This window comes from Dendropsophus ebraccatus, chromosome 5 (genome assembly GCF_027789765.1).
Source record: "Dendropsophus ebraccatus isolate aDenEbr1 chromosome 5, aDenEbr1.pat, whole genome shotgun sequence".
Taxonomy (NCBI): Eukaryota; Metazoa; Chordata; class Amphibia; order Anura; family Hylidae; genus Dendropsophus; species Dendropsophus ebraccatus.
In genome coordinates this window covers 105256606-105272182 of record NC_091458.1, presented here as the reverse complement: position 1 = coordinate 105272182, position 15577 = coordinate 105256606, and the positions used below count along the sequence as shown (strand labels likewise).

The window sequence follows — 15577 nt, the reverse complement described above, 5'->3', positions numbered from 1 at the left end:
TTTAAGTGCCCCCCTTTCTTGCTGAGATGGGTGCAGTGCTAGAGGGAGAAGGGGGGACCTATTGATATTCACCCTGACATCCTCTTTCCTCACCAGTGCCTTGCACACTGCGCTACGAGTGTGCCAGGCTCTGCCTCTTCAAAGCTGAGCCATGACATAGCTGCAGCCGCTGATTGGCTGAGATGACAAGGCACAAGGGTCATCTCATCCAATCAGCGGCTGCAGCTAAGAGCCACAGGGGTCATGGGTCATTTAAGTCAATCAGCAGCTGAAGCAGTGTCCCTACTCAGCTGCTGATTGAAAGAAGATGGGGAGAAGACCGTGGGATAAGTTAACCATCCCCCCTTTCCCCCAGAAGGAGCACAGTCTGGCCCACAGGGGGTTCATTCAGGTAAAAAAAAAATTCACACAAAGTCAAAAACGTCTGAAAAAGTGCAATGAAAAAAAAATGCCATGTGCCACATTGGCGTGCTTTTTTTTTTTTTTTTTTTTTGGGGTGGGGGGGGATGGGGTGGGGGGGGGATATGGGGGTATGGGGAAACGCCAAAGAAAACCCTAATGCAAATGTTAGTGCACATGAGCAGCGCTTGCCTGAAAATGTTTTTTTTTTTTCTTCTGAAGGTTTTTATATGTATTTTAGTGTGGTTTTCAGTTTAATAGTTTTTTTTATTTCCATTTGCATCCACTCCTGGCTTATGCTGGGTTCACACTACGTATATTTCAGTCAGTATTGTGGTCCTCATATTGCAACCAAAACCAGGAGTGGATTAAAAACACAGAAAGGCTCTGTCCACACAATGTTGAAATTGAGTGGATGGCCGCCATATAACAGTAAATAACGGCCATTATTTCAATATAACAGCCGTTGTTTTAAAATAACAGCAAATATTTGCCATTAAATGGCGGCCATCCACTCAATTTCAACATTGTGTGAACAGATCCTTTCTGTGTTTTTAATCCACTCCTGGTTTTGGTTGCAATATGAGGACCACAATACTGACTGAAATATACGTAGTGTGAACCCAGCCTTAAAGTGTACCTATCCTTGGAAAGGTGAGCAAGCGTCATAAGCATTTATTGAAAGACTATGAGACTTTCTGCAAGTCTAATAACCTCCGCTTTCTTTTTCTTTTCAATTCTGTATGTTAGCTCCTTCTTAGCTTTCTGAGGAAAGTCAAGCAGAAAGAAAGGGGCACAACATTCAGCCGACACCTGGGCTTCCGACTTTCATAACTCCTGGCATTTTTCTATGACATGTCAGAAGTCTAAAGTTTTTTTTGCAAAACTAAATGAATCAATGGCTGATTAATTACAATTGGGTCTGGTAATTCTTACCGTAAATTGACTCAGCTGTAATAATCCAGTAGACTCGCCTTTGAAAAACCACAAAATGCCTCATGAAATAGTTTGAGCTACAAGGCAGATATACATGTTCCCAAATAACAAACAGTTTTTACATTAATAGTCAATCTAAAAGTGAGATACAGCAGATGTTTCACATGTGGACACTCTGTAAAGCTACATTAATGTTTCTCAGATCGATTAGCAGAAATGTGGCTAATGCGTTGGTGTGATGTAAGTTACTGCTCTTGTTGTCTGTCATTTGTAGCTGTGACATGTCAGGAACAGCTTCACTGCACCGAGCACAAACTTATTGCTTGTGTATAAGCGACTTTTTAGGCCCTATTATCCCTACAGTATCATACTACTGCTTGTAGATGTGTGCTTTGTTGTATATGTGTACGCATATGTGTATTTCTTGTATAATTTGGCAGGCATAATTGTAAATGTTTGTAAAGCTATTTGATTCATCTACAGTAAGTTGACAAAAGATGGTTTGTCTATGACTGTCTTTGAGCCAGTTTTTTAGTTGTTTACATTGCCATGTGTTTCTAGTATAAGTCATCATGCTATCATAAAGAGGATGCAGACATATACCATATACCATGGTGCACAGCAGCTGGATTTTTCCCTTTTAGGCTGGGTTTACACTACGTATATTTCAGTCAGTATTGTGGTCCTCATATTGCAACCAAAACCAGGAGTGGATTGAAAACACAGAAAGGCTCTGTTCCCACAATGATGAAATTGAGTGGATGGCCGCCATTTAATGGCAAATATTTGCTGTTATTTTAGAACAACGGCTGTTATATTGAAATAATGGCCGTTATTTACTGTTATATGGCGGCCATCCACTCAATTTCAACATTATGTGAACAGATTCTTTCTGTGTTTTTAATCCACTCCTGGTTTTGGTTGCAATATGAGGACCACAATACTGACTGAAATATACGTAGTGTGAACCCAGCCTTAGGCTATGTTCACACTACGTATATTTGAGGCTGTATGTTTGAGGCTGTATAGCAACCAAAACAAGGAGTGGATTGAAAACACAGAGAGGCTCTGTTCACATAATGTTGTAATTGAGTGGATGGCCGTCATTTAATGGCAAATATTTGCTGTTATTTTAAAACAACGGCTGTTGTATTGAAATAATGGATATTATTTACCATTATATGGCGGCCATCCACTCAATTTCACCATTGTGTGGACAGAGCCTTTCTGTGTTTTCAATCCACTTCTGGTTTTGGTTGCTATGAGGACCTGACATGAGGACCAAATACTGCCTGAAATATACATAGTGTGAACCCAGCCTAATTAAAGTGTACTTCCAGAGTTGCCGATTGCTAAGGCAATTGTTCTGACACCTGTGAAGTGCAATTCACAATCCCTTTTCTAAATATTAAAGGGGTACTCAGGCACTTTTTTTTGCCCTTTCCTTTCAAATAGACTGGTGTTAGTTATAAAGATTTGTAAATTACCTCTACTTAAAAATTAAGTCTTCCAGCGCTTATCAAGTGCTGTATGTCTTGCAGGAAGTGTTGTCCTACCCCATAAATCCCTCCTCCCCACATAGAGAAGATCAGAAGTCAGGACACAGAGACTGCACCCCACTCTGTTAGTTGGCAGACTTGGGGGTGTCAGGCCTTAGAGTCTTTTGAGAGGAGAGTGGTGTAGAGCCCACCCCAGCTGGACATATTTGTAAGAAACTAAACCTTTTGGTTAGTATGATTTCCAGTAGGACATGTCCATATGACAGATACATCATTGCATTGTATTTTATGGATACACATTGTAAACCAGCACAGGGTCTACATGAAACCTCCGGTGTGTCAAAGCAATGGGTGAATGGTTCAGATTCATTGAGTTGTTGGACAGGTTTGACTAGGCTTTGACCTGTAAATACTTCTGGTACTTGTCCTTCATGATTCAGACAAGAACACCATGTCATGTTTGTTGTTTTAGACCATTGAATTTATTGCTTTCTAAACTGAGTGATTTAAAAAAGAAAAAAAAAGAAAAATAACTGAGAAAAATGACATAAGTAACCCATCACCCCTCCCCAGCCTTGTGTGCATACCCTGTTTCCCAGAAAATAAGACATCCTCCCAAAATAGTGGAGGATTTACAGGAGAGCTTAAATAAGGCATCCCCCTTTGAAAATAAGGCATCCCCTGAACGTGAGACCCTGCCGCCACCCTTCACCACCATGCCGCTAATGGGAGGGGGGTGGAGGGAGGTGGTGGGTTGCCTGGTTATGTGATGACAACTTCTATACAGCATATAATAAATGATCTTTTTTTTTTTTTTTTTTTTTTTTTTAAAAAAGTATGAATTCTTCATGGAAAAATAAGACATCCCTTGAAAATAAGACCCAGTGCATCTTTGGGAGCAAAAATTATAATAAGACACTGCCTTATTTTGGGGTAAACATGGTAGTACACATCTGCTCAGAGAACCCTTCGGGTGGAGTGTTTTTTAGGCATACTACTTTGTTTTTCTTTTACTTCTGGGAGAACTTGCACAAATATAACAAAGCACGGACTCCAAATATGTCTGGCCTCCCGGTGATTGTTATTCCCAGAGTTCACAGGATGGCTCCTGGTACTGAGTACTGACTGACACATCCATTCCTTCTCCGCTTCCTTCTTTTGTGAGCCCTGAGCAGGGTAAAAATTGTGTCTTTATTCGGACAAATTTTTACAAAACACTAAGAAATCTGACGTAATCATGATAACTTAAGCACATAGCCTTAGACACATGATCTGCACTGATTTCCATGTCAAAATCAACATGAAGCAAAGGTTATTTGACATTTATTTCAGTAGGACATTCCATACCATGCTAAAAAGTGTGGTTTCAAAAACTGTTTTGTTTTTTGTTGTTTTGTTTTTTTAAACGAGGGTTGTGCAGTTTTCGTGCCAAAGGTGGAATCAAATGGTATGAAAAAAAAGGGAGGACTTGTTCTTCTCTTTTCTGTTGGATCCACTTCTGGTTTTAGCACAAAAAATGCTGTGCGTTTCGAACCTTATACGGCTCCTACATTTTTTTTATCACGTTCAGAAGGCCTAATGTGGCTACACAGGTAAATGTAATTAAATGGATGTAATTGGTTTGTGGTTGTGATGCTTCTTCTTCACACTTGTTAAACATCCTTTATTCAAAACTATTTTTGAAAAAAAAAAGCTATTTATAAGTGCACAACACCATAGAGTCCTCAGTGTATTAGTTAAGGGTCTTTTTAAAGCGGCTGGCCGCTTTATAGTAAAATAGTTCAGTGTACAGTATTAGTAAGTGTGATCACTGTATACTGCCAGCAGCTCCCTGTGTGCCTCATAGAGCTAATATCAGACTCCCCTCCTCCAGGCTGGGCTGCCCTGCTCTGGTGTTTTGGTCCATAAGATGGCCGACATGGAGGAGCATGTGACCAGGCCCCGCCCCCTGTGTCCACCACTGAGCCTGTATATGTCTATGGAGGACACAGGGGGCGGAACATGGTCATGTCGGCCATCTTATGGACATAAACAAGAACAAAACAGAGCAGGGCAGCCCAGCCTGGAGGAGGGGAGTCTGATTTTAGCTCTATCGGGTACACAGGGAGCTGCTTAAAGTAAGTACAGTTACCAATACTGTAAAAGTGGCTAACCCCTTTAAGGATTTTATGGATTTTCAGACAAATGAGGCATATTTTAAATAATATTTCTGGATCTTATTTTTCTCCGAAACTGGACTTCTCATGGTAACTCGTGAAGGAGTCCCTATAAGTTTCACATGAATACTTAAAAGGTCCAGGGTGTAGAACTCAAAAGTCTGTGACAATCTCCCCCCCCCCCCCCATGTGTAATGATATTGCATTCTCAGTTGTGATAATAAGCTTGGCCTGTCACAGCCCCTACTTGCTGCTATAAATGGTGCCAGAGTTTTTTCTCCAATGCAGCAAGGGAGAGTTAGATTTCCTCCTGCCTTGTGACCCTGTTGTTGCCATTGTAACAGTTAGTAAGGGCAATTATGGCACTTCTATAAAGGGGTTATCCGGTGCTTAAATTTTTATATATATATATATATATATATATATATATATATATATATATATATATATATATATATATATTTGCATCCATTGACATGGTTCTCCAATTTAAATATGACGCCAGCATGACAAACAATAAATGATTTGGAGGATTATAACATTTTCTGGAAAAAACATCACGCAAATATAAATGTAAACACAAGCATACCTTGTAAGTGGAACCTGGAGGCTACAGTGGGTTTGCCGCTCCTTGCATTAGGAGCCATGTAGTGAACAGAGCTGGTGTAGTAATATCTACGATAAGTAGTGTACACAGAGCTGAAAGCAAGTGATGGTTGTGGGAATTATTTCATTACCAGTTCCTTTCCTTGAATCTTTTGTTTATTTGAATTGCACCATAGCAGTCAGTAATAGATGAATCCTTTTATATAACATGACATATATTGCATTTAGTCATTGTAAGAATGGTGATTATATCTGATTGCAGAGTGTCTTTAGACTGTACTAGATAATACAGAATTCCTGAGAGAATAGACATCCAGTGTGTTAAGGATCTTTGTCACGTCGGAAAGTATGACTCACTGTTTCTTCATGTGACGTCTGAATGAAAATCTCAAAACCTTCGTTTACCAAATAAATACCATTATCCCGAAATGGCTGCTTCTTGCTTTATTGTAAGGAAACGGCCTGTATTCTTCTAAAAAACCAAAACACTCTTGCTGTAAGGCATATATAGTATACAGAGAACACTAAGCTTCGTGACAAATGCAAAGTTTCTCTAATTTTTAGAAGCGCTACCTGTATAGCCAACAAATTTAAAAATCTATCAAATTAGTCATAAAATACCTCTTTTCTGCAATTTTACATAGTTTATGTTCACACAGATCATATTCCCTGTGGATTAAAGTCCAGATCATATGAGTGACATGTGCCTTGTAGAAAACCCAAAGATTAGTCTCATTCATGAAAATGGAGCCAATACTCATGTGGACCCACTAGGGTAGATGATAAGTGTGTGATTGCTGGGGGTCCAGCTACTCGAGCCCCTATCAATCACAACAGTGGGGGTCCCAAGTTCCCAATCTTAAAGGAGTTTTTAAGAATTAGAAAAAGTACAGCTACTTTTAGGGTATGTTCCCACTACGGAATACATGTCAATTGTTTGGGAAGACGGTGGAATTTGCAGGCAAATATCATTGAGTCTATGGGACGGCATAACTTCAAGCGGAGGCTGTGTGGCGAAATCCGCTTGAAGTCTCAAGTGCGTATTCCGTAGTGTGCACATACCCTAATGCAGGAAAAGCACCACCCCTGTCCTCAGGTTGTATGTGTGGTATTACAATTCAGCTTCCATTTACTTTAATTAAAGTGAACTGCAGAACCCACATCCAGACTGGGGCCAAGAGTATGTGATTACAATGTGAAACATAATGAATTATAAAGCATATGCATTTACATATTAATCTGTGTTTTCTCTTTTCTCTGTGCAGCCCTTTTTATGGAGAAGACTTTTATTGTGAGATTCCCAGAAACTTTCGCCACCTATCCTTTTACATATTTGACAGAGATGTTTTTCGCAGGGACTCCATCATGGGTATGTGCCCTCATATTGTCATTATATAAATAATGCCATGTAATCTGTATTATGGCTGTGTAGAGCAGTGAGCTTGGTTTTTTAGATGAAAGGAGAAGTCCAATGAAAAGTATTGTATTGCCTCCCAAAAGTTATACAAATTACCAATATACACTTATTACAGGAAATGCTTATAAAGTGCTTTTTCCCTGCACTTACTACTGCATCAAGGCTTCACTTGCTGGATAAAATGGTGATGTCACGACCCGACTCCCAGAGCTGTGCGGGCTGTGGCTGCTGGAGAGGATGATGGCAGAGGAATGCTCAGTGTCCCTCAGCATTTCCCGTAATAAGTGTACATTGGTAATTAGTATAACCTTTGGGGGGGCAATACAATACATTTAATAAAAATTCTTGCCGGACTTTTCCTTAAAGCGAATCTGTAGCCACAATCTGACCCCCCCAAACCACTTGTACCTTCAGATAGCTGCTTTTAATCCAAGATCTGTCCTGGGGTCTGTTTGGCAGGGGATGCAGTTATTGTTCTAAAAACAACTTTTAATTCTGCAGCGCTGTGTCTAACGGCCGGGGCTTACATTTGTATATGCATTAGGCTGGCACCACCTCTCTGTCCTTCCTCCCCACCCTCCTCATAATTAGGAATGCTCCAGGCAGATTGCTTTCTATTCCCCACCTGTGTGTATAATGAACATGGGCTGGATCGTTAATACACCTCTGCAAAGCTCAAACAGCAGTAAATGTTCCTCGATCATTCCTAATGATGAGGAGGGTGGGGAAGAAGGACGGAGAGGTGGTGCCAGCCTAATGCATATACAAATGCAAGTCCCGGCTGTTAGACACAGTGCTGCAGGATTAAAAGTTGTTTTTTATGACAATAACTGCATCACCTGCCGAACGGACCCCAGTACAGATCTTGGATTAAAAGCAGCTATCTGAAGGTACAAGTGGTTTGAGGGGGTCAGATTGTGGGTACAGAGTCGCTTTAAATGTCTATTTACAAATCGTTCAAATGTTAAATATGTTTGAGGTTTTTATTTATAATTTAACTATGTTATTGTATAAAAAATATTTATCTCAACTGCCAACTATGGCTACTAATACTACTAAGACTCTGTACACACCACTGTCATGGTTTCCTGTCTCGCCCAGTGAACCTTCTTACTTAAAAAGGCCCCAATTGGGTCCTTTTATGGTGTTTGTAATTGTGCTGGGAATAGTAATGCTGTCTGCTGATGGAAGTATAGATACTTGTATACTGGCTCTGGACTGAGCCTTTCTTAATAGTGTGAACACAGATAATTCTGCATTCTCCAGGACTTCCTCTTTATCTTGTCATACAGTAGTGCCTTGTTTCTCCCATATAGCCCTTGTAGTTGGTGTACCTTTTCAGTACTTATTCAGTTTACATATCCTTTCTTCTTTTGGTCTGTATAAATACCTGTATGAAGATGACACCCAGCACTAGTCCAATTGCTCTTCTTCTGTTCTTGTTTAAGTTTTAGTCCTTTTCTTAGCAATTCCCATCTGGTTCAAAGACCATGCACTGATGCTGTAAAGTGCTACTGGTGGGAACTATGTTTTTAGCTTTTGCCACGGAAAGCCAGCAATTGGGTTTTTAAATGAAGCTTGTGTCCATTAAAATAAATGGGCCTTCCCAGAAACAATTAGTGACAGCTAGTGGCTCTGCTGGCTAATAGAGGAAGGCCCAAGTGGATGTTCAGTATGCACTGGGAGCCTAAGGTTAACAACCTATGAACTGTTCACAGCATGAATGGTTAGTTATAAAAAAAAAAAAAAAAAAAAAAAAGAAAATACCAAGAACATATGAAATGAATTAAAATAAAACAATCAGTTAAAGTTTACCTGTTGCTTTAATAAACGTTCATACCCCAATTGATTGCTAGAAGGAGTAAGGAGAGAAGTGCGTGGCTGAGTGCATCTCTCCCTATGGTCTTATTGGAATCAAGACTATCCCAAAGAGTCGAGACAACACTCTTAGCATGCATTTCTCCTGCCACTGTCTAGTGGTCAGTCGGGGTTAAAACACTCACACCCTGAGTGATCACAACTTTTGACATATTAAATGTTTTTTTTTGTTTTTTTTTACTGAAATGCCTCTTGAGGGTGCGTTCACACTAACAGGATCTGCAGCAGATCTGCAGCAGATTTGATGCTGTGTTCATTTATTTAAATGAAATCTGCTGCAGACAATCAGCTGCAGATCCTGTAGGTGTGAACGCACCATTAAAGTTTAGTTTCATCCGGTATAAACCCCAGTGCGTATTTCTGTTGAAATGAGTGGGGCATGTTTTTCACACATGGAATACACATTGAGAAAATGCTGTCTAAATGTGGCCCAAATCCCTGGCTGGACATATGCGGACTTATATAAATGCTTTTTACAGTTCTTAACACAGAATATCAAAGGAGATCCTCATCCAGGAACTTGTAATACCTGTCCTTGTACAGAATAGATTCAATACTGTTATACAGATAAACTCTACTCTTCCCAGCTGATTTCTTTTACCAGAATGTGTACAGTACGCAGCAAATGTGAAAGTTCTCTAATATATCTCTGTCTCACAGATTCCTATTTTACAGCTTTGTTTAATGGAATAAGGGTATATACAGCCTTCATATCTGTGTGCAAAAGCTGCGCTCTGTATAATGCCATGCACAGTGGAAATGCAATCTGTTTTAATCCCCGTTTATTTGCTCTTTAAAGAGTTATTAGATCAAAGTAATCTTTGAGAACTGCACCACATCCATATCTGTGTAATTCTTCAATAACTGGCGGCTTGTGGAACAGCAGTGAAAGCAGAATGAAAACTCTGCTTCAGTTTGAGTTTATCTAGTAGAGCAATGTTATGGAGATGGCCTTTGCTGCTCTTAAAGTCAATTTTAAGTGTTATTAACCCATCTAAATGAAGATAACTATTCAATTAGGTTTATTATTATTATTATTATTATTATTATTATTATTATTATTATTATTATTATTATTATTATTATTATTATTATATGGTTTATTATTCAGCAGTATTAGTTGTGTATTGGTGGTCATAAATCATGATTGACTATATACCGACACACCATGATACCTGGCGCTGTCCAGGTCCTGCTTGTGCTGCTCTCTAGCTCAGTCCTGCCTGCTCCTCTGTCACTTTCCTCATGGTCCCGGATCTGCTATCGTCCACTGACGTCCTCGCTCCTCCTAGTCTCTGCTGCTGGCTTCAGGCTGCTGCTGTAATGCCACCTCTATCTACTATGGTGCGCGCACAACTGCTTGTCTGGGATTTAAAGGGCCAGTGTCTCCTCCTCTTCCTGCCTCTACAAATCCTGTTCTGCCTCCACCAATCCTGTGTTACCTGCACCTATTTAAAGTTTCCCTTGAACCTATTGGACCTATTCCTTCTTACCTGAGTGTTGTTGGATTCTCATGTTCCTGATCAAAGGTGTGTCTTGCTATTCTATGAATCCCGAACCCTGCCTATTCCTTGGTTTACGCTTTCCCAGACCCTGCGCTTGATTGACTACACTGCTGTCTCATCCCTGGTACCGCACTGTATCTCTCATTAATGATTCGGTTCGTTTGGCCTGTTCTCCTGTGCATCTCACTGGCACTGTCTAGTTCTTCTGACCAGTGGCTTCCCATACCATGCTTATACTAGTATGACCTTGTGTCCTTTAGCAGCAGAAGTCCAGTTTCCACATCCTGGAATGGGATACAGGGTGAAGGTTAGAGATAAGCACAACATGAGCCATTAAAAACATGGGTACAGCCATAGGCTCTTTCTCCTTGGTTCTTGCTTTCACTTACACTTTAGTTCCACTTGGTCAATTTGGACACTGACAAGCCTTTCATTGGTGTACTGATAAACCTTATAGTCCCTGGTATTTTCACCCAATTTACTGAATCTAATAAGTTTTCGTAGGGGGAGATCTTGGAGTTCCTCCTGTAGGGTAGCTTTATACACAACGTATCCACAGTGGATTTCTCACAGCGAAATCTGCTGTGGATACTTGCCCATTCATTTAAATGGGCTGATATACTCGCAATGGGATTGTCATCCCAGCGGTTAACCAATCAAGAAAACGGACATGTCCGTTGAAACTAAAGAACCAATATAGGGAGGAACGTGCATTGTGTAAGGTGTTTCTCCATCACATAGAGGTTATCCAGTATTGGCTATCTCTGATTCAGATATTGTTGTCAAGTGGCACCAAAGATCCTATACTTTCCCAAACTTAGAGGGGCATCCTTTATGTATAAATATAATTTGTTCATATGACACACCAGTATTTACTAGCGATAGCCACATAGATTTAGCGTGTGATTGTCTATCTGCTTAAGCGCAGTAGCCTTTTGGGCAAAGAATAAGGTTTCTCTAAGGAAAATACTCCCTGATGGGTCCACACCTCCCCCCTAAAAGCACCGAATAGACACACAGTTGAATCCAAGGGTACCAGCTTCGGACACATGTCTGTAACTGTAGCAACCCCTTCATTCCAGAAAGCTTTAATACGAGGACAGGCCCATCTCATGTGCCAGAAGTCACTTGGGACACGTAGGGGCTGGGATCCTGCCCATACGGTGAAGTCTGACAGGGGTGAGGTAGCTTTGATGTATTATATATAACTGCGTGAGTTTATTATTTACAGAGGGCGAGACATGTAAGTGGGATTCTAACATAACTTTGTATGTTTTATCGGACTTAGCTGGAATAACAAAATGAAGCAATTTTAAAGGGGTTACCCAGGCTTACAAAAACATGGCTGCTTTCTTCCAGAAACAACACAACTCTTGTTCTCAGTTTGGCTGTGGCTTTGCAGCTCAGTTCATTTGAAGTATATGAAGCTGAATTTTAGTACTACACACAGCCTGAGGACAGGGCTGGTGCTGTTTTTGCAAGAAAGTAGCTGAGCTTTTTCTAAGTCTGGATAATTACTCCAGGAACTTTTCTCAAACTTCAGATTTCAGATCATTCAGTTTGTTCTTTATCCTTTTGTCATTATGTTTTTTTTGGATTTTAAATCGGAACATCTATGGCCAGAGTAAATCTGACAACATATAGCTCCATATACTATAATTATTCACCCCAATCTGATCTGTATGAGGTAATATCCTGTTGAAACAATAATAGAAAAAAATGTATTTTGAAGGTACAGAACCTAAATCTACAGCCTCTTCTGACAGTTTATTGTAGAAAAGTTGTGATGTTTGTCCATTGGCTTGAAATTTGGTTCTCTGAACCACATTTGTTTCATAGAACCAAATTGGAGCCTTAGGGAAGATGAGAATAATTTCTACCTATCCTGGACATGCTCTGTTTGCATCGCTCCAGTACAGATGTACCATCACATATTACATGCATAAGAAGAAGGCAAAGCCACAAGGACCAGGATAGGCAAATTACTTTGTACTGGAAACTTAAGTTTTGAAATGAATCCACATGTATATACCTTGCAAATTTCCTTTTGAATGTTTTGTCTGGGTTTGGAAACAATGCAGATTTTATTTGCATTGTACTTAATCATAGGGAAATTGTCAGATGGTATCCCAGTCTATAATCTGCCATTGCTTATCTTTCTCACATAGGTTTCTGCTCTGTAGTGTCATCAGAAATGTTCCTATGAATCTTGCAGCCATAAAGCTGGCAGTATATGGTGGTGCATATTCCTATGTGCTTATACCTGGCAGCTGGCATGCCGTGAAATGCTTTGCCACACGTCTATCACCTTTTTCTGATGAAGGAGGAAGGAAAAGTATTTTGGCATCTAGTAAGCAGATCACATGCTTCATTAATGTTCAACCAAAATAAATTTCCCCACTCTTTATTTAAGGCAGGGCTTTTTTTAGTGCAGCCGGCTGCATTACAAGAGGCGGAAGTGAGGAGAGCCCTGGCTGGCTGCTGGAATGCACAAGTTAGTTCAGGTTTCTCTGTGTGACAGGGCTTGGTAATCCCTCCACTTACATGGCAGGCTGGCTGCTTATTTATTGCCAATGCTCATGTTTCTTTAACACACATGACTTTTTATTATGGCCTGAAAATCTGAGGAAACATAAATATAGATTTTCTATTTTGAGGTTGATTTTAGCTTTTCTGCTTCCTAACATAAAAACTCAATTGGTCCCCGACACCCTGATTGAATCGTAATGAAAGTATTAGGTACAGTGTATTTGTGATGTAAACCAGTACCAGCATAGTGCAATGGGTACCTCTGTATATTAGTTTTACTGTTGCCAAATATTACCACTATAGATCTTAACATAAAACTCACTGTACTGAAACCAATATTTTATAGAAGTATAAAGTAACAATACCACTAGCCAATATTATCAATAACGCCACTATACAAGAGACACACAATGCCGCCACATCCTGACCACATACCACTGGCTAATGACTGAATAAAACCACCAATTCTGCTGCTGAATAAAACACACAATACACAGGTCAATCTTACCCTATACAGTGACAATGTAATAAGAGTGCACAGAATTGCTTGTGGATCTCGAGTCGGTTTACTGTGGAGCAGCGTGCAGCCAAGCCTTTTGGGCTCTAGTTAGCTCATGATATTATAATATTGTGATTACAGTGCGGTTACTGGTGACTCACAGGGGACGTCTTCTGTGATTTGAATTGTCCACATTTCTTGTCTCCTCTCCTCTATGCCAGGACACCATCTTGCATACTCTGCTTTTAGCCTCCTACTCTCGGCTGTCAGTGTAACTAAGTTAGTGAGGCAGAGGAGACAAGAGATGCCTGACTCCAACCCCCTTCTAGGGACCTGGCAATTTTCCGTCCTAGGGAAGATGCTCATCTCACATCGTGGCGGGTGGGGGGGGGGAGTTACTTTGGTAACTGTGACCTGACTGTGAAGCAGGGACTGGAGCTTACTCTCACCAGCCTAATGTTAGGAAGGGTAAAATAATGTTTGGCAGGAGTATCATATTGTAGTAACAATAGTTTGTTGGAGTTAAGAAGAGATAAAATAATAATTCAACCAAGGTAAAAAAAGGAAAGTATTGTTAGAATTTTTTCCCTAATCTTTTACTGCCAAGGTTACTTTCTCATGGGACAGGTACACTGCAGATTTATCAGCATTGTACATGAGATTTTAATGAATCTCTTGCACACCCTCAGCAGAAGCAGCATGGTGTGGTGCAATTGTGCTGATGTGACATTACACCAGAACCTCTGCAGTGTACCTGCCTAGTGTGAAAGTACCCGCAGGGACCCTTGATGGATTTCCGCTACATCTTCCATAGATCCAGATTTTTTGTTTTATTTTCAAGTTTAGCTGAAGAAAAAAATGTGTCCTGTGTCATAAGACGTCTTATATACAAAGGTACATAAAGTGCCCTACACCTGTACGACAGCACGCACATGATCATCAAATCCCTGCAGAGGGCGCTGCCATGTAAATGAACACTAAGTGTCCCCTCTAGCTTTAGCTTTGAACCCGTTTGATGACCAGGGAAGTGCAAACAACTGAATTGTGGAGATGACTTTTTTTTATTTTTATTTCAACATGATTGCCATCCGTAAGCAATGCTGTGCCTTTCTAGACTAATTCCTTCTTGCTCTCTTCTGACATGATTAAGAAGCTGAGCAGTTGCCGTTGGTTCATGGGAATACTCCCCCACCCAGTGTCATCGAAGCCAAGCAGACAATGCTAGGATCACAGTGTGGTAAAGAAGCCTGTGCCAACAAAGGTCTAACCACACAATCCGGAGATTTTCCATAACCATCCTAGGTGCTGTAGATGTTTTTCTCATTAACATAACTGCATAGTAATCTGTAGAACAATTATAGGATTGACAGTACACACAGTGCTAATCATATACCTGGAATTCCTGTGTACTTGGTAGTTAAAGGGGTTGTCTCCTTTTGCCTCATATTCATACCCGCTTGAGAAACTTCCACGCCCCCTCAGCTTCAAGTTCACATCCCTGGTAAAGTTCACATCCGCCGCTTCGAAATGGGGTTCGAATGGAGGCCCCCAGCGGTCCATTTTAAGGTTTCCATAGTCACATATATGTTCAGCTCTGCCGAATGTACAATAAAGCGATGTGCAACTGCTAGAAACCTTTATACTAATACAAACAGTAAAATCCAGTCTGTCTAATCTTATTTAGTATAGTCAGACTTTGGCTGTCACACCTCCGCAGACATTATATATTACATAATAGGTAATTGATATATAGCTGATGTCTGTGTGTTGCTTTATTGTTACAAACATATCATTAAATAAGGATTACTGGTTTCTATATACTTAATACACTGTGGCCATCATTTGGAGTACATGAGGAAAATTATTTTTCCAGTTGAAAGGTGTAGATGCAGGGGCGGTCTTGGCATTTCTGGGGCCCCAAGCGAAGTTATGTCTGGGGCCCCCCCTCGACACACGTTCCAAAACAATAGACCGCTGTGTGTTGCCCCCAGTAGTATATACCCCTTGTGCGCTACCGCCAGTAATATATACTCCTTGTGTGCTGCCCCCAATAGTATATACCCCTTGTGTCCTGCCCCCAGTAGTATATACCCCTTGTTTGCTTCCCCCAGTAGTATATAGACCCCTGTGTGTTCCCCCAGTTATATATAGCC

At 40.5% G+C, this 15577-nt stretch overlaps 1 protein-coding gene across 1 annotated transcript in view; it reads left to right on the top strand.

Annotated features, from left to right (window-relative positions):
• Nucleotides 1–15577, top strand: part of RASA3 (RAS p21 protein activator 3) — a 157315-nt gene that overhangs the window by 72934 nt on the left and 68804 nt on the right. The window contains exon 3 of the mRNA XM_069970900.1: nucleotides 6862–6965. Within this exon, the coding sequence (XP_069827001.1) occupies nucleotides 6862–6965 (104 nt within the window). The remainder of the gene's footprint in view (nucleotides 1–6861; nucleotides 6966–15577) is intronic.